Below are 18,186 nucleotides of genomic sequence, written 5' to 3'. Positions count from 1 at the left end.
AGCAGAAATCTCCCAGGGGTGTGAGGCCAACTCCTCCTCATACCTCCCAGCTCCCTGGCTGTCCTCAGTCACAGGGTAATTCCCTCCCTGGAACTGAGGGCCCAGGGGCCCTGTTCTCCGCAGCGGCTGTTGCTGGGCAACAAGGAGATTCCAGGGTGATGCTGCCCGCAGAGTCAAGGGGACCTCTTTCGGCTCTCGTTGCACACCTGCCAGTGATTCTCCTTTTTTGGGATGGTGGCGTGGCAGGTGGTGTTGCAAGATGGAGCTGCCCCACTTGGCATCTGAGCAGCGAGTCTCAGATTCTCATTCTGGGAGTCATTTTTCTGCGTCTGTGATTTGTTCCTGTGAAGTTCCGTTACTTAGGGAAAAGTGGTGGCTGAATTATTCATTGAGGTTTGTATTAAACATCTCTGTTCTCAGCATTACTGGATGCTTTGGGGTATAAAAGGAGAAGTATAGGATGTGATTTCTCTCTTCAGTGAGCTTCCCGTGTAATTAGTGAGAAGTCACAAAACACAGAATGGCCATGGGCCAAACCACGGTGGCTCCCTGGAATGAGGGCTGGGTCGGGGAGCACTGGTCTGACCAGGTAGCTGGAGGGTTGATCGAGTTCTGTCTTCTTAAAACACACTGCCCCTCCTCAGAGGCCCTCTCCCACTGTTCATTTGCCAGCTTTTCATTTTCTCAGGTTTGCCGTACAGAGGTCAGGCTCAGCCTCCCTCATACCTAAAGTGCCACTAACTGCATGAATGGAATCCAGATTATTAGCTAGTTGCCATTAAAAACCAGATAAATAAACAACTCTTATGGGCTGGAAATCTGCCTTAACCTTGGGACCAAGAGCAGGTCTAGGCAGGATGTGGCCTTTGTCACTACTTTCCTTTAGGAAGGAAGAAAACAGGTGAATTTTCATTTAGAAATGAAAACATCTTAACTTTCACCATGAATGGTTAAAATTTTTCACTTCCTGATCATCTTGTTGATGGACGGCTGCTGTGGTCCGTCTTCTTGCTGTCCATCTTGCCTAGCACTTTTATCAGGCCACACCTTTTAGTTCTGGTACCAGCCCTGACTCTGGCAACACCGTACTCATTGTACAGATAGGTAAGCTGAGGTGGGGTTCCTTGTCTGGGGTCCCCTGATGGCGGAGTGGCCCAGCGGGTGTTTGAGTCTCTTACACGGTGGTTCAGCTCCTGTTCTCTCTGTTTCCACGGGTCCCCTTGCCAGATGTACTTCGGAGTAAGGACAAAGAAATGAGAACAAATGTTTGGGTGCTCATCACATGAATAATGCCTTGCGCGTGGTTCCGTCCTTACTAGGTGTGTCGTGTTCCCTGAAATGCTACCTATTGCCAAAATGGTATTTTTCTTTCCAGTATTAATTAGGTTGTGGTTTGTTTTTTTTTTTTTTAATGGAGGTACTTTGTGCAGCTGAAGTTTGTGCCCAATGAGCATAAATGGTAAATTGGATACACTTTGCTAATTGTGTTTTTTTCACATAATGGCATATGAGTATAACTTCCAGGGAAGATTGTGTAGGCCCATGTTCTTTCCTAGTGATGCTGTGTGTTCTGTCTTCATGCCTTCAAGAACATCTTGCTGCCTTAAACGAAGTCATTTCTGGACATTGTCTTCTGCATTTAGCCTGTAAAAATCCATCCATTCAGCCTATGGTTTTTTTGTTAGAAAACAAACAGAACACACATTCAGCCCTAAGAAACGAGCAGCCTTGGAAGGCCAGGCCAGACTGAGGGCAGCAGTTGCCCTGTGGTTCAGCCTCCCTATGACCTTGCTGTTTCTGTACCTGAAGGTACATTTCTTACTTTATGTTATTTAATTAAAAAAAAAAAAAAAAAAAAAAAAAGTCTTGTTCTCAAGCGGGAAAAAGCCATTTGGTGGAAGATTTCAGGGCCGTGCTTTGTGGGTGAACAGCCTTCCTCCAGACCCTCTGCTGGGCTGAGTCTACCTCCTTGCAGATTGGAGAGGCGAGCCCTTTTTCTTTAAGCTCCTGAATGCGTTTTAAAAATGATTTATCTGGGGCGCCTGGGTGGCTCAGTCATTGGGCGTCTGCCTTTGGCTCGGGTCATGATCCTGGGATTCTGGGATCGAGCCCCGCATCGGGCTGTCTGCTCGGCGGGAAGCCTGCTTCTCCCTCTCCCACTCCCCCTGCTTGTGTTCGTTCTCTCACTGTGTCTCTGTCAAATAAATAAATAAAATCTTAAAAAAATGATTTATCTATTTATTTGAGAGAGAGAGATAGGAGACTTATAAGTGTGGGGAGGGGCGGGGGGAGGGAAAGAGAGAGAGAAAATCTCAAGTAGACTCCCCACTGAGCATGGAGCCTGCTGTGGGGCTTGATCCCAGGACCTTGAGATCATGACGGGAGCCAAAATCAACAGTTGGCCACCCAACCGCCTGAGTATCGAGGTGCCCCCCAAATACATTGTTAAGCTTCAGTGTGGAAATCATTTCACAGGAAATGTCGTTGGAAATAATGAATTCAGCCATACTAGGTGTCAGGTATGTTCTAGAAAGAAATGAAGTATGGAACAGACAAATGTTTCCAGATAGGGTGGATTTTTCTTTTTCAACATTCTGTCAAAACCCTCGCCTGCTCCATGATGAAGGGAGACAAAGCTGCTGAGGAACTGATCTTGGTTCTGTGCTTTCAGTGGACCTGCTGGGGCTCTTGAAGTGGCGTTCCAACACCAGCCTGCTGCAGCAGAACTTGAGACAGCTGATGAAGGTGGACGGCGGCGAGGTGGTGAAGGTAACACACGGTGTGGGGGCCCTTGCTCCATTTCTCTTCCCCGTGGGAGCAGACCTAGGCACTGCCTCCACGGTGGCGTGGGCTCCTGGCTATAATCCCTTGATCGGACGTGAACATGGACCTAGAAGTGGACAGGCTCCGGCTTGGATTCCGATTGGGAGGGCCATCTGGCTTCCCGGTGATGGGCTCTGGGGTCAACCTAGTCTTGGGTTCTGGCCCTTCTTCTAGTGGGTCCTCCCTGTGGGACGGACAAAGGTGAAATAATCTGTTCCAGGCTTCTTTCCTCTTGCTATGTAAAGGAGACCATGGTAATGCCTTCTCATAGGGTTGTTTGGAGGTTCATGAAACCTGTAGTCTGGATCTGGCACATGGGGGCCCTAGCATTCAGCCCTATTATTATCATCTTATCAGCATTTTTATCATCCTCATTATTATTAGTCCTGGCTCATGAGTCACCTAGAACTTCTGTGGTTGACCTGGAGAGATGGGTGGTGTGGCATGAGGATCACAGCCCTGGGAGTCCTCTCTTGACCGTTTTTGTCCCCCTTGTGATCTTGGACTCATTTCTTAGCCTTACACAGAGCAGGCTCTGGAAGAGTGTCAGATCAGACTGGAGTGACCCAAGATCCCTTGGAGAGACCCAGTTACGTAATTCTTCTTTAGGGAATCGCTGCTTCTGATACTAGGCTGTTCTTGCCTCTCCTTGGCTCTGATGACGTCTCCTTGTTTTTTTAAAGATTTATTTATTTATTTTAGAGGGAGAGTGAGAGAGTGAGAGCGAGAGAGCATGAGTGGGATGGGCAGAAAGAGAGGGACAAAAAAAATCTCAAGCAGAGTCTGAACTGAGCGTGGAGCCTGACATGTGTCTCGATCCCCTGATCCTGAGATCATGACCTGAGCTGAAACCAAGAGTCAGACACTCCTCCAACCATACCACCTAGATGTCCAGACTTTTCCTTTTCTATTAGGAAACCCATTTCCAGTTTCAGGAGGCCCCATTTGGCCTGCAGACGATAAGCGGGTCCACACTTGCGGTGTTCTGTTAACGAGGTGTCTATAGCCAGGTCTTTCTGTCCCTGGCTCGGTCCTTCGCCCTCCACGAGAGTGACTGCAGGAGACTGCCTTATCTCTGTAAAAATTAATTACTTAAAATGGCCTTAATTAAGCAGCAATGTGGTTAACTTCAGTATAAATTAATTTGGTTGCACCACTTTCTGAGATTCATTGTATAACCATTCAAACATCTCCTTGCTAATCTTCTAATTTTAATCATCTTTTTAGGTTCTTGTCTGCTACCTCTGGCTTGGACAATGTTAATTGCATTTTAAACTTCCTGGGTTCTGTAACTTCCCTGATTCAGATGGAAACTGGGTGAATAAGTTAATGTAACTTTAGAAGATACACGGTTAATGAGATTTTGTCCTTTCTCATTTTTAAATCCCTGTATCACATCAGGAATTAGCTGTATTTCTGTTGGCCTATTGTTACACGTAAGGAGAAGATCTAGAACCATCTTGTCTTACTGTTGTCCTGCACTCCCCTTACCTAATCTATTATCAATCCCTGTTGTTCAGCCCAGGAGATGGTTTTCACCAGCCCCCTCCCTCCCGTGTGCACTGGTACCAGCAGGTCTGGATAACCTGTCTGTCCATTGCTGGGGCATCTTTTGTATCCTGTTGGCCCAGAGAGGTGAGAGGACCTAAGGCCACACGGATGTTAATGGGAGGTAGGGCTGGAGGGCTTCCCAGCGCTCATGGGGTTCCTTTTCCTCTGGGGACATCACAGACTGAACTTCTTATGCTCCTCCAAGGCCCCCTCCAACCCTTACATCCATTTATAACTGGTAGGAGAGAGATGACTTGATGCGTTAAGAGTAGTATTGGCTTATTTAGTAAAAGATACAGGTGCCCATCTTGGTGGAAAATGAAAATGGTGATTATTTTGGGCCTCCAGTGGCTAGCCATCGAGAGAGGGCAGGTGTCAAAGGAGTGTGTTCGTGGGTCTGGGTGCGGGCCCTCCTTGGGGATCCTGGCATCTCTGTGCGTCCGTGGCTGCACAGCCTAGTGCAGGCGGCTCCTTCTCACTATGGCCATGTTTCTGGGCTACTGATTATGACCTTTGTCTGGCTGGCGGGGTAGTCGACTGCAGGGACTCGGTGTGTGAACCAAGACGAGCCAAAGCTTGGCACCTGGCGAGCCCAATGGCGGTAACACAGGGCAGTTAGCAGATGGTGTAAAGGTTTGACCTTTGCAAAGGTTTTACAAACTGAAGATGCTAGGAGATAATACAAAAGTCATGAGGTGGTGTGGGCCCCAGTAACTGTGGGCTGGAGGAAGGCTGATATCCAGACCAGAATGTTGGGGTGAATTTCATTCTCCTGGTGCTTGTATGTGGCACTTTCTGGTATAAAATAGGTGGTGGGTGGGTAGCAGGGGTGAATGAGGCTTTGGGGTATCTGGCTGGCTGGTCATAAGAGCATGTGGCTCTCGATCTTGGGGTCGTGAGTTCAAGCCCTAGAGATGGTTTAAATTAAAACTGAAAAGGAAAAAGAACATAATGAGGTTTTTAATGCTCTGGTGGGTCAGAGATCTCTAACTGGGTTTGGGAGTATGTTCCTCTTCCTGAGGGAGGTCTTGGCACTGGGTTTGGAGTTACACAAAGTTTCATAGCCCGAGGTGGAACTGTGGGGCAAGCGCTGGTTTTGGGAGCAGGTCCCGGTGATTTGGTTCCCCAGTCTGAGTGCTCTAACCATTGGAGACCCACTGTGAGGACCTGAGGGCCCCTGTGGTTCTGTGTTGTGTGCATGGGCTGAGCCTTCTGGGAAGAACCTGGACTGGACATCCCATTCAGCCATTCCTTTGACACCGTTGCTGTGGGACCCTCTAGCCTGTTCTTTTGTTTTGCATAACAGCTTCATGGAGATAGAATTCACACACAACGAAGTGCACTTAATTTCCATGGTGGCGGTATGCTCAGGAGTTGGTGCCACCATCTCTACTGTCTGGTTCCAGAACATTTCCATCACAAGAGAAAGCAACCCTGTAACCCGTGGGCACTGACTCCGTACTGTCCCTGCCATTGTATCTGCTTTCTGTCTCTATGGATTTGGCTCCTCAGATGACATTTTATTATTTTATATAAATTGAGAATTATACAATCTGTAGCCTTTTGCGACTGGCTTCTTTCAGTTAGTATATTTCAGAGCGTAACATGCCACATGTTAGAACGTCATCCCTTTCTGTGGCCGCATAACAAATATTCCGATGTATGGATTCGTTCTCCCATTTATCAGCTGGTGGGCATTTGGGTGTTTGCCGCATTTTGACATTTATGAGTCAAGCTGCCCTGAATATTTGTGTACAGGTTTTTGTGTGAGGTCTGTTTTCTGTTCATTTTGATACATCTTTACGAATGATTGCTTGTGCAGCAAACGTACATTTAACCCTTTGAGGATCTGTCACCCTGTGTTCGAAACTGTTGTACTATTTTACATTTCCACCAGTGATGTGCAAGGGCTCCAGTTCCTCCACATCTGTGGAGTACATTACACTGCATCAGTGTAGTACACTGACTGTACTGCTCAAGTCCTGATGAATGCTTTTTCAGTGGGTGTGAAGTCACATCTCACCGTGGATTGGGTTTGCATGTCCCTGATGACTCATGGTGACATATCTATACTTTATACTCTTTTATGTCCAGGATTCCGTCATGTGGCGGAACTCCCCCACTAATGGGGAACTGATTACCTTCAAGATAGTCTTTCGTGGTCTGTCTTACACTTCTTCCAGGAGAAGATGGAGATAGGATTGGAAGCCAGTTTCTAGTGTGATATAACTTTGGCGTCTCCTGATTTTTATCTCGTTCTTTAATTAATTCATGATGGTTTGTCGTTTTGGGCCCTAATGTTTGTTTGGTGAATTATAGTAGGGCTATAAAAGGAATTAGTAAATTCCTCTTGAATAAAACATGCTTCCTAGTGTTCTGCCGGGTGCCCCAGTTTCAGAGTCCCTTGCCTCTTCCGTCTGTGGGCATTTGGGTCTGTGGAAGGTCCTTCATTATACTCAGCTGGATGTTTGTCTCTGTGCGGCTTCTGCCTACTCCTTGGATCAGGTCCTACACTCGAAAGAGCTTGGGATGAGGCAGAGCCGGTCCTCTGAGAGCTGCTGTTGAGCTCTTTGTCCCCGGACTGGTGAAGACCTGGAAAACGGTTGGGAAAGTCTTATAGGGAGGGGACCACAGGGTGGTTCCCTGTTACCCATCCTCCTCTGGTTGACGCAGGGTGCCATGCCTTTGTTCTGAGTTCATTCATCTCCGTTTTTGTCTTGTGCATCGCATGGCTGGGAAGAGCCCCTGAAGTGTGTGGCTTCATTGGTGACATTTGGGAAAGGTGGGTGTTTGGAGTATGGCCGAAGAGGGTAATTACTCTAGGTTGGGGGAAAGTGAGGTGAGTTGACTCTGTCTGCTGACATTTTGTGTGTTTCTAGTTCCTCCAGGACACCTTGGACGCCCTCTTCAACATTATGATGGAGAACTCTGAGAGTGAGACGTTTGACACGCTTGTGTTTGATGCTCTGGTAAGAGGCTTCTGCGTTTCATCTGCTCAGGTGGGGAGGAGCTTTTCATGCTCCAGCCTGTGAGGCTGGGGGAGGGCATCCCTCCCGGTCACCTTGGGTTGTGAGGCGGTTGCTTTCAGCAGGACAGTGTGGCTCAGCTAAGGTCGTTTCTGAGGTAGAAAGAGGGACCGTCCAAAAACGTTTTAGTTCACGGATGCGCAGCAGTGCCGCTGATTCAGATGCGGCCTGCCTTATTTTACTAATGCATGTGTTGATTTGACCAACAGGTATTTATCATTGGACTAATTGCTGACAGAAAATTTCAGCATTTTAATCCTGTTCTGGAAACCTACATCAAGAAACACTTCAGTGCAACGCTGGCCTACACGTAAGTTCCTTTTTGTTGTTTCAAAACCAATGCTTTGTTTGGTGAGTTTGTTACTAAGTGCCTTTTTCATGTACTTTTGTCTGTGGTTGGGTATGTGCCCCTGCCTCCAACTCTGAATTTACTGGGATAATTTTTATCGTTGTTCCCCTCGTAACAGGCCTAGAGATCTTGTTGAAAGAAGATACGTGAGAAATCCTACCATTTGGAATAGATTCTTGTTCTCCTCTCTACCTTCCATTTGTCTTTGAAATTTTCAGTTTATGCTCGATGAGACTGTCTGTGCCTCATGGCAGCCTCCGAACCAGCTTTTGGCAAATGAATAAATAGATGTGTTCCTGCTTTGAGATTATTGGTTGTTTAGTGTGAATAAAATTCAGCTTTTTACCTCTTTGTGTATCTTTTTGTTCTTTAAAAAAAATTCTTTTTTAAAGATTTTATTTATTTATTTGACAAAGAGAGAGATCACAAGCAGGCAGAGAGAGAAGGGGAAAGCAGGCTTCCCCACTGAGCAGAGAGCCCGATGCGGGGCTCGATCCCAGGACCGTGAGATCATGACCCGAGCTGAAGGCAGAGGCCCAACCCACTGAGTCACCCAGGCGCCCCTCTTTTTAAAACTTTTTTGTTTTTTTATTTTTAAATATTTTATTTATTTATTTGACAGAGAGAGACACAGTGAGAGAGGGAACACAAACTGGGGAAGAGAGATAGGGAGAAACAGGCTTCCTGCCGAGCAGGAATCCTGATGCAGGGCTCCGTCCCAGGACCCTGGGATCATGACCTGAGCCAAAGGCAGATGCTTACTGACTGAGCCACCGAGGCGCCCCCTATTTTTTTGCTCTTTAAAGAGGGCCTTCCTTTTTATTCTAGATGCTTCAGCTGTAACTAACGTATATTCTGACTGCCCAGCCAGCTGCTCTGAACCTGCCCCCACAACCCCATACCTGGGCATCTCTCTGCAGCCAGAGCAAATGCGGTACGTCCAGGCCTATGAGGCGGCTCACCTGGTGTAGACCAGCACTGTCCGGGAACCTGGCTTCACCTGTGACTGTGTCGCTTACAAGTTTAAATTTCTGAACCTCTCTGGCCCTCAGCCTTCACCTCAGTAAAACGGGCACAATCTTACGGTTTCTTGAGACTTTTAATGAGTTATTACACATTACGTATTTGGAGTAATCCTTGGCACTTAGAAAGCTGAAGCCATTGTTATGTTTCATTATTACTAGAATGATTAGGATAAGTTCCTCTGCCTCTCTCATGGTGGGATTTATTGGCATTTATTCCAACTTTGAATTGTGTGTATGTTGCAGTGAAAAACAGAAGTAAATAATTTCTTTAAGAATATCTCTCTCCTGAGAATCACTAGAAGTGGTTCTCTTTAGTGCCAGTGGCTTGAGTCAAAACTTGCGTGTGCCTTGACCGTATTTAAGTCAGAATCTGTTTCCTTGCATGTACGCAGCCATGAACTCTAGGTCAGAGGTCTGATGCTACCTATCTGTGGGACATTGGTCTTCCCGTCCTGGGCTTTTTTCATGTGTGCCTTGAGTGGCTGAGTGGGCAGAGAGCTGCCACGTCCGCATGCACAAAGAACAAGCTGCCACTGGTCCTTTGTGCTTGCTAATAAATGTTTGTTTCAAGCAATTTGTTCTCTTTGTGGAGATGTCCAGTGTGACCATACTTTGGCCAGTTCCTTTCAGACCTTGGGGAGGGCGGACCAAGTGGCGCCATCTTGCTGTGGTGACCAAGCAGGGACTCCTGAAGTGACTTGTAAGTGGCTCCCCATGGGCCATAATCTCTCTCTGAGTCACGTTCTATCTGTGTCTTTATTGAAATGTGGCCACACGGCTCTTCTCAGATTAGCTTCCGTATTAGAGTTTCAGAGAGTCCGCACAGTGACTAAGCCTGCCATGCTGCCTTCCAGACCTTCTGTTGGCACTGCTTTCTCTGTGCCATTGTCATAGGTGGTGAAGTGAATATCAGGGAGTCTCCGGCAAGTTACTGAATGGAAGAAACAGAGTCCCGCTCTGTCTTTAAGACAGGATGGCACTGAGCCGAGACTCGGTACCCTCCCATTCAGCCCCTGTGATCTGCAGGAAAGGAGATTCATTTTGCAAAATATCCTTATCATGTTTTGATAAAGTAGCAGCTCCAAGTGGCTCCTTGGCAGTGTGAATCTGAGTTTTTAAGCTTCAAAATACCAAGGAGATAACTCTGATTCACACGGCTCTAACTGAATCATGGAAGGTTGTCTCTGCGTTAATGGAGTGCTCGTGGTCGTTGCTGGGCAGGGGGACGCCCTGGTAGTAAGGATCATCACAGAGGGTCTCCCTGCCGCTGCCCCTCTAGAAGCCTCGGCAGGCACAGATGTAGGTTGGACTCTCTCCGAGATAGTTACTTATGTCTTTCTTTGCGTGATGTTGAGATCTGACTTTCTCCAGAAAGGATTTTAAGAGAAGAACTGAAAGGAACCTGGGCTGTAGCTCTTACCTGCCAGCACTCCGGGGACCTCCCTGCACAGGAAGTCAGGGTGCTGGAGCCTCAGCAGGCGCTGGTCCTGGCAAGAAGAGAGGAAGGCATCTGCTACCGGGACTGTTCTTCCAGAAAACCAGCAGGGGCAGGCTCCTTTTTGTCCACAGAACTACTTTTCCTGGAGGTGGTGCAGGTCTTGCCTCCTCCTACCTGATGCCCCATTCTGTCTGCCCCTCTCAGCCAGCGCCAGGGCCTTGATCTTTCTGCCATTGCAGATGGTCTGGCTCACAGGGGTCTGGGTCGTTGGACTTCCTTATTTATTTTCCGGATCTTCGTCATTCTCTTCCCAGATCCGTACCCATCCCTCCCTCTGTCCCTTCTGTCTGTCCATCCGTCTGTCTGTCTATCCATCTGTCTATGTATCTATCATCTATCTATTTATTTGTTTTTGATTAATCTGTTGGGAAAATTCCAAAGATGTGTTTTATGGAGTATATGTTTCTTGGACCATCCATGGCTTTAATAAGAAAAGGTGTCTGGTCAAGAAGCTTGAGAAAATAAGTTAAATCAGGTGAAGCAGGTTTTACGGCAGGAGTTTAGGTGTTCTCCTGTGCCTTGAGAACCACCAGAAGACATGTGTTTTGAGCTCCCTGTCCCGGCATGGGACCTGAGGGAATCTGTGGAGAGGGCCTCTCTGGCCCTGCTTCTTCCCCACACCTTGCAGGGGGCTGCTCCTCTCAGAGTCAGGCTTCTTTGCGGGGGTTCTGCAACCTGATGAGTGTTACAAATGAATTCTCGTGCACTTGGTCACCCGGAAAGCTCTTTGTTGTGATTTATCCAGACAGGGGTTATGTTCAGGACTGTTCAGAGGTTCTCCTCCATGCACATTACAGCAGCTCCTATGGGCATCTTGTAACAGTCTCCACTCACACTCTGTTACGGACGGGCTCACAGCCTAGCTGGAGGTGCTGGCCGTGCCCTAGCAGGTTGTTTTTATGAGTATAATGAATATTTAAAAAGCCGCAGTGAGTTCTTGTTGATGACATGAACAGTTGGGGGTCAGAGCAGTTTGGTTAATGGGCTAATCTTGTTGGTGGTTGTCCTATAGGCTGCACATATATGGCTAATTTTTGGAGAATTAGAGTGCAGACCGATACATTAGGCCCCGAAACTCCACGGAAGTTAATTTAGCTGTTCTTTTATGATGTAGAAGCACAGCTTGGGGGTCAGCCTCATGAACAGTGAACAACGATTATTAGTTTATGGGCCAGTAATAGTAGAAAATGTAGACGTCTGGGCAGAATTAAAAATTGATTATCGTCACTGCTGCCTCTATCATTGGGAAAAAAATGCATGCTCGATGTTGGAAAAAGCATTGCAAAAATATATATGGCGATGAAGAAAATGTCTTCAGGTTTATTTAGTGTTGGGAAAGGTAGTTCATCTCCTCAACCCTGGGCTTCTTGACTTGTAAATTAGGGATAATATACCTGTTCGTATGCCCAATTATTATTATTATACTCCAAAATAGTACTTGTCTTATTATGTTATTGTGACAGTTAAATTATATAATACATCTAAATGCTTAGAAAAACATCCAAAACTTAGAAAAGCAGTTTTTCAATGTTCACATCTCACTCCTGAGTGTTTTTTATGGCTCACTTTTCTTCTGTTTTGAATACATTTTATAAATACACGTCTACTGACAAGGGTGAACCAAAATAACAATAGCGCACTTGTGTATTTCTGTCCCAGTTAAGAACTGAGATACTGGGGGCGCCTGGGTGGCTCAGTGGGTTGAGCCTCCGCCTTTGGCTCGGGTCATGATCTCAGGGTCCTGGGATCGAGCCCCGCATCGGGCTCTCTGCTCAACAGGGAAGCCTGCTTCCCCTCTCTCTCTGCCTGCCTCTCTGCCTACTTGTGATCTCTCTGTCAAATAAATAAAATCTTAAAAAAAAAAAAAGAATTGAGATACTATAATCTTCTGAACTTACTAATTAATTTGTGATTCCGCTGTGATTAGGAAGCTGACAAAAGTGTTAAGGAACTACGTGGACAATGCCGAGAAGCCAGGAGTAAGCGACCAGCTGTACAGAGCCATGAAGGCTTTGGAGTACATCTTCAAGTTCATCGTACGCTCTAGGGTCCTGTTCAATCAGTAAGTGTCGTCTGTTCAGCCCTCCTAGGGGATTTTGGGAGATCTTTTCCTTCCTTCCTTTCCCTTGTCTGTCTTCCTCCCTCCTTCCCTCCCTTTCTCTCCTTTTTCCTCCCTGGATTTGCTGTCTAGTGTGACAGGACTGTAGGAGATCGCCGTCCCGCACTGGGCTTCCCTCTCTTCGGGTGACTGCCGCCCGTCTGTGAAAGGCAGGCACAAGCTGGAGCCGCGAGTTCTGTTCCCACGTCTGGAGTTCGTGTGTGTGAGTAGTGCACTGACCCTGGAAAGTATTCCACGTTGGTCAGAGGTCTTGCAGGGTGTGCACAAGGATTCTGACGTTCTTTTCAGTTTATCTTCCTGCGGAACAAAAGCCTCCAAAGAGCAATCAAAACAAGCAACAACAACAAAAGGCCAAAACCAAGTTAATTTGCCTCCCTTGGGAAGGCTGTGGGACTTCCTCTCTTTCTTTCCTGCAACCAGAATGCTATTTTGTTTCTGGAGCGATGGGGTCACGTGTGGAGTTGACAGGGGAATGGACACTTAGCTGTTCAGCTCAGTGCCTTGTTTCTCATCTTCTCTGGCTGAATTTATGCGTTGTTTTTGAACTTTAAAGTGGATTGGGGTGCTGATGACTTCGTTATTTTCTGGAGAACATTAATATTTTTCCAGATATCTGTGCGAAAAGCAGAACTCCAGGTGGCCCATGGTATGTAACTGTATGCCCGGCGTGTATGCCCGGTGTGATATCTTAGAACCATGGTCCATAAATTGTTGAATTTGATCAATCTTACAGAGGTTAGGAATGTGATTGGCTGCTGTTACAGGAAAGCCCGACTTAACACGGCTTAATGTGATGAGCTTCACTTCTCCTTACTATATATATAACGTGGAGCCCAGAAAAAGATTCCAGGGTTGATGCACTTGGGCCCGGGTGTCCCCATGCGCTTGGCTCCGGAGTTGCCTTTCCTCTCCCGCATCCTTAGGGTCTGTCTCTGTGTCCTCCGGCCCCACGCTGGTTCCTGCCCTGCCTTTCATCAGGACTGTATTCCAAGCAGCAGAGAGGGGAAGGTATGGTGTAAACAGCCTTCCGGTTCCTCTCCTTTTTTTTTTTTTTTTTTAAAGATTTTTTTTTATTTATTTGACAGAACAGAGATCAGAGGCAGGCAGAGAGGCAGGCAGAGAGAGAGAGGGAGGAAGCAGGCTCCCTGCTGAGCAGAGAGCCCGATGCGGGGCTCGATCCCAGGACCCTGAGATCATGACCTGAGCCGAAGGCAGAGGCTTTAACCACTGAGCCACCCAGGCACCCCTTCCTCTCCTTTTAAAGAACTTTCCCAATGCCTACAAAGTGTCATCTCCAAACTGTGTCACATGACCACCCTAGATGCAAGGGAGATTGGTAAGGACTTTTAGATGGACTTATTGATGCTTTCAACAAAATCAGAGTTCTTATAGTAAAGGCGACCGGGAGGGATATATATTGGATAGGTGATTAACATTCTCTTCCTTATGCTTTTAACCTGAATTTCTCTTGCCTGACAGCTCAAAACGCCCCTAGCTTACTCTGGGTTCTGAAGTCCTACTTAATTAGGCCCCTGAGAGCTTTTCTTGCTGTTAGTTTGGGGTCGGTCTCTGAGACTCCTGTCACTAGTATCTCCTTGGCTTTAAGTCTCTGGAGCCCTGTGTGACCCAAAAATGTGGTTCAGTCTTCTGTGCTGCACAGAAGCTCAGCAGATCCTCGCCTGTGACCCAGGGAGATGTTTTATGTTTGATGTCCTGAAGAAAGCCTTTGTTTTGGTGCTGGGTCGTATGTTGGGACAGATCTTCATCCTGCTGCCTGCCTCTGATCTGGAGTGGCCTTTGCGGGAGCCATGGCCTGATCACGACGGGGGTCTCTTTGCTGGGATGACTTGTTTGTCATGAGCTGACACTGTCCAGGACAGAAGGGGAGAGAGGTCATGAAGCGAGTAGCAGCAGTTGCCAAAAGGCAGTGAGACTTCCCAAGGCTTCCAAGGCCCTTGTCCGGGCTTTCCTGACCTCATCCGAATACTGTAGTGAACACGGAGATTTCGATGACCAGGTCCTTCCCTCCTGCCCTTCCTCCCGTGGCCCTTGCTTCTCCCACGTAAGGACTTAATGAGCTTGGGAGCCCTGACTGTATCCCCGACTTTAATAGTTTATTGGCCTTAGTTTTTTCCTAATTGCTTCCTAAATGTGTATCTTGGCTGTCTTCTTTGGTTCCTGAGGGCAGAGAGGAACATATGTTCTCTTCAAAACTTAGAACACAGTTGCAGCCACATTATGTAGATAAGATACTATTTCCTGCATTTAAATCTGTACTCCAAAACTGAGAACTCGGATTCTGTGGGAAGGAAAAAATCACGGCCTTCAAATCACGGACCACAGGGCTGAAAACTTGAGTAGGATCTCATTCTGCTTACCCCCACTCGCCATGGCCCCAGATTTTAGCAGCTTTTCTTCTGTGATCATCAAAGGCATGAATTCTAGATGAAATAAAATTCCTCTTTCGTATCGGCTTCTGAAAGAGAACGCAGTCCTGTGTCCTACCCAGGCGTCCCGTGTGTTTGCTCCATGAGAAGTTCCTGGCAGCACCTCTCGTGTGGTGCTCGCAGAGCTGGGGAGGAAGCAGATGAGGGTCCCGTTTTCTTACCTGTGCCACATGTATTAGCTTCGGAGGAAGACCATGGCGCTCATAGCTGGAGTTCACAAGAGTGTTTTCCTCTTTGCAGTTGGAATAAACGTTAGAGGTTCTTTATTTTTCTTCTCTCAAAATGGTCTGCTGTGTTTTCAGGTAATGTAGTACTTTGTAAAGTTCCCGGGTAATTGACAGTCATTATTCTTCCAACGAACGAAGAGGTGAAACATTGGAGATGTAGATATGGATGCTTATCCCACTATTTTTCTCACTATGCAAATCCATACTTTTTGTTTTGTTCAGAAGGCTCATTTTGTTTTGAAGTGAGAACAGCAATTTAAAAACTCTGGCCCAAAGACATTTGGTTCAGAACCCACAGAAAGATTCCTGACAGCCAGGGGCACTTCTCCACTGGTTTTTGTTTGTCTGTGTTTTCTGTGTGGGTGGATCACATTAAGTGGAAAGCCAAAAAACAGACACATCCTGCTTCGGACCTTCTGAAGCAAATTACTAAAGCTAGTTATTGCTGTGTTCTTCTTCTGTCTTCCCGGTGCTTTGTGGAAGCTTTGCCTGTCATCCGGTGTGCATAATTAGTTATTGATCATGAATAACTTGTTGCAGATCTGTCATTCTGCTGTCATTTCCTGGGTCACAGAAATAGAATGTAGCTAATAGACAACAGTCTTGACATTCCCTGATAATGAATACTTTTAATGTGTAAATGGAGCAAGGAACCATAACTAGCTCTAACTCATCTAGTTAGAGCTGATAGCTCTCGGAGCTCTTTGCTCAGCCCTTTTTCTATCTGAAGGTGGGTCAAACAAGTGGCTGTTGGGTTTATTGGATAAAACCAAGAGGTGAGACTCTAGAGGCCTCCCTTTCATTACAGAAGGATGCGTCAGTGGGAATGCTGTAAAATACTAGTCATTTCTGTGTTTTAAATATGTTGATTGTCAACAGAGAAACTGCTCAGTTTTAATCTTTGAGGGATTCTTGGTAGAAATTTAGATAGCATGTACTCACTACTTATACCTTATAGATTTTGAAACTGTTACTGGGGGCATACGGATTTAGAATTGGATCTCTTGCTTGTGGATTTATAGGCAAACTCACTTTATTGCTCTTTGCATATACTGTGGTTTTTATAAATCCAACAGTTGCGGCACCCCTGCATCAAGCAAGCCTTTTGGTGCCATTTTTCCAAAAGCATTTTTGCGCTTCGTATCTCTGTGTCATGCTCAGGTAATTCTTGCAATATTTCCAACTTTTCCCTTGTTACTATATTTGTTATGGTGCTCTGTGATCAGTGATTATCAGTGGGTGAAACCCCAGATGATTATTAACACTTCTTAGCAATAAAGTATTTTTTAAAATTAAAGTATGTACTTTTTAAAAGACAAAATGCTGTTACACATTTAATAGACTGCACTATAATGTAAACATAGTTTTCATATGCACTGGGAAACCAGAAAATTAATTTGACTCTCTTTATTGCCATACTCATTTTATTGCAGTTACCTGGAAACGGAACTTACAGTGTCTCTGAGGGATGCCTGTACCCTTTCATCAATCTGAAAACTTGCCCTTTATCTTTTGGTTAATGTTTGCATGCAATATCTCTTCTCTTTTTTGCTTTTAACCTTTCTGTGTCTTTATATTTAAGCTGTTTCTCTTACGCATAACACATAGCTGTATCTTTATTTCATCCAGTCTAAAAGTCCTTTTAACTTAGGATATAGTCTGTTTGGATGTGATGGGTTTAGACTTATTTTCTGTTCATTTCCTCTTTTATCCGTCTGTAGTACGATCTCCTTTTTCTCCTTCTTTGCGTTCTTTTGTAGAAAGCCTGATGGGCTTTTTCTGGTCTCGTTTTCTCCTCTTTTGATCTGTTAGTGATCTGTTCTTCTACTGTTCTTTTAATGATTTTCCTACATGTGACAACATGTGTGTTGGAATTCTTACAGAATAATTAAAATCATTACTCTTGCCACTCCCGTGATAACACTAGACATGGCTGGAACAGAGCACTCTATTTCCACATGAAATCTCCTTTTAAAAATTATTATTGTTTTGCATTTCAAGATACCTATATTTTATGCCTCATAAGACACAACTATTACTATTTTGTACAGTAAGTATTAATTCAATAAACTTTTAATTTATTATCATATTTTGAGTTTTCTTTCAATTTCATGTTTATCTATGAGGTTAGTTTCCTTCTGCACTCCCCCCTCCGACCCCCCCCCCCCCAAAACTCCTTGTAGAATTTCTTTTAATAAAAGACTGCTATAGGGTTTGTATGAAAATCATTTATTTCCTCCTTGGGGTTTGTTTTTTTTTTTAAAGATTTTATTTATTTATTTTACAGAGAGAGATGACAAGCAGGCAGAGAGGCAGGCAGAGAGAGAGAGGGAAGCAGGCTCCCTGCTGAGCAGAGAGCCCAGTGTGGGGTTCGATCCCAGGACCCTGAGATCATGACCCGAGCCGAAGGCAGTGGCTTAACCCACTGAGCCACCCAGGCGCCCCTCCTCCTTGTTTTGAAGGAAAATTTTTATTTAATATCGAATTATAGTTTGGCAGTTAGTTCTTTCAGATACTGTGCTCTTTTCTCTTCCTTTCCATTTTTTCTGGTGAGAAATCAGCTTTCAGACTTCTTGTTATGTCTTTGAAGGTGACGGTGTGTTTTGTTTGTTTGTTTTTCCTCTAGCTGTGCTTACAATATGTTGTTTCTGTGGTTATAAGCAGTTTTACTATGGATTTTATAGGAATGCTTTTACTTTTTTTTTATCCTACATTGGATTTTCAGAGCATCTTGAACTTTGGATTGATTTTTCTCTATTCATTTTGGCAAATTTATTGTCATTATCTATTCTGGTGTCATATTTGTCACCTGTGTCTCTTCTGGAACTTCAGTCATATATGTATTAGACCCTTCATTATACCCTACATATCTCTAACACTCTTTTGTCTATTTTCTCCCTCTGTGCTTATTTTCATGTTGATCATCTTCCACTTCACTAATTCTACCTTTTACTTGGTCTGATCTCAATTTAACCCACATAATGAATTCTTAATTTTAGATATTATAGTTTCTAGTTCTAAAGTTTTCATTTGATTTTTTTTGTAGATTTATTTCTCTACTAAACTTCTCATCTTTTTTTTCTCTATCAGTTTTTTCATATTTCCATCTTTTTATTTTCTC

General features: G+C 45.3%; 1 protein-coding gene across 3 annotated transcripts in view; it reads left to right on the top strand.

Moving 5' to 3' along the window:
- DOCK1 (dedicator of cytokinesis 1) overlaps positions 1 to 18,186 on the top strand; it is a 485,813-nt gene that overhangs the window by 105,226 nt on the left and 362,401 nt on the right. For all 3 annotated transcript variants that reach the window (XM_059172849.1, XM_059172848.1, XM_059172850.1), the window contains exons 19-22: positions 2,672 to 2,769; positions 7,254 to 7,343; positions 7,610 to 7,710; positions 12,200 to 12,334. In XM_059172849.1, coding sequence (XP_059028832.1) covers positions 2,672 to 2,769; positions 7,254 to 7,343; positions 7,610 to 7,710; positions 12,200 to 12,334 — 424 coding nt within the window. The remainder of the gene's footprint in view (positions 1 to 2,671; positions 2,770 to 7,253; positions 7,344 to 7,609; positions 7,711 to 12,199; positions 12,335 to 18,186) is intronic.

Source organism: Mustela lutreola, chromosome 4 (genome assembly GCF_030435805.1).
Source record: "Mustela lutreola isolate mMusLut2 chromosome 4, mMusLut2.pri, whole genome shotgun sequence".
NCBI lineage: Eukaryota > Metazoa > Chordata > Mammalia > Carnivora > Mustelidae > Mustela > Mustela lutreola.
This window is presented reverse-complemented; position numbering and strand designations above follow the sequence as displayed.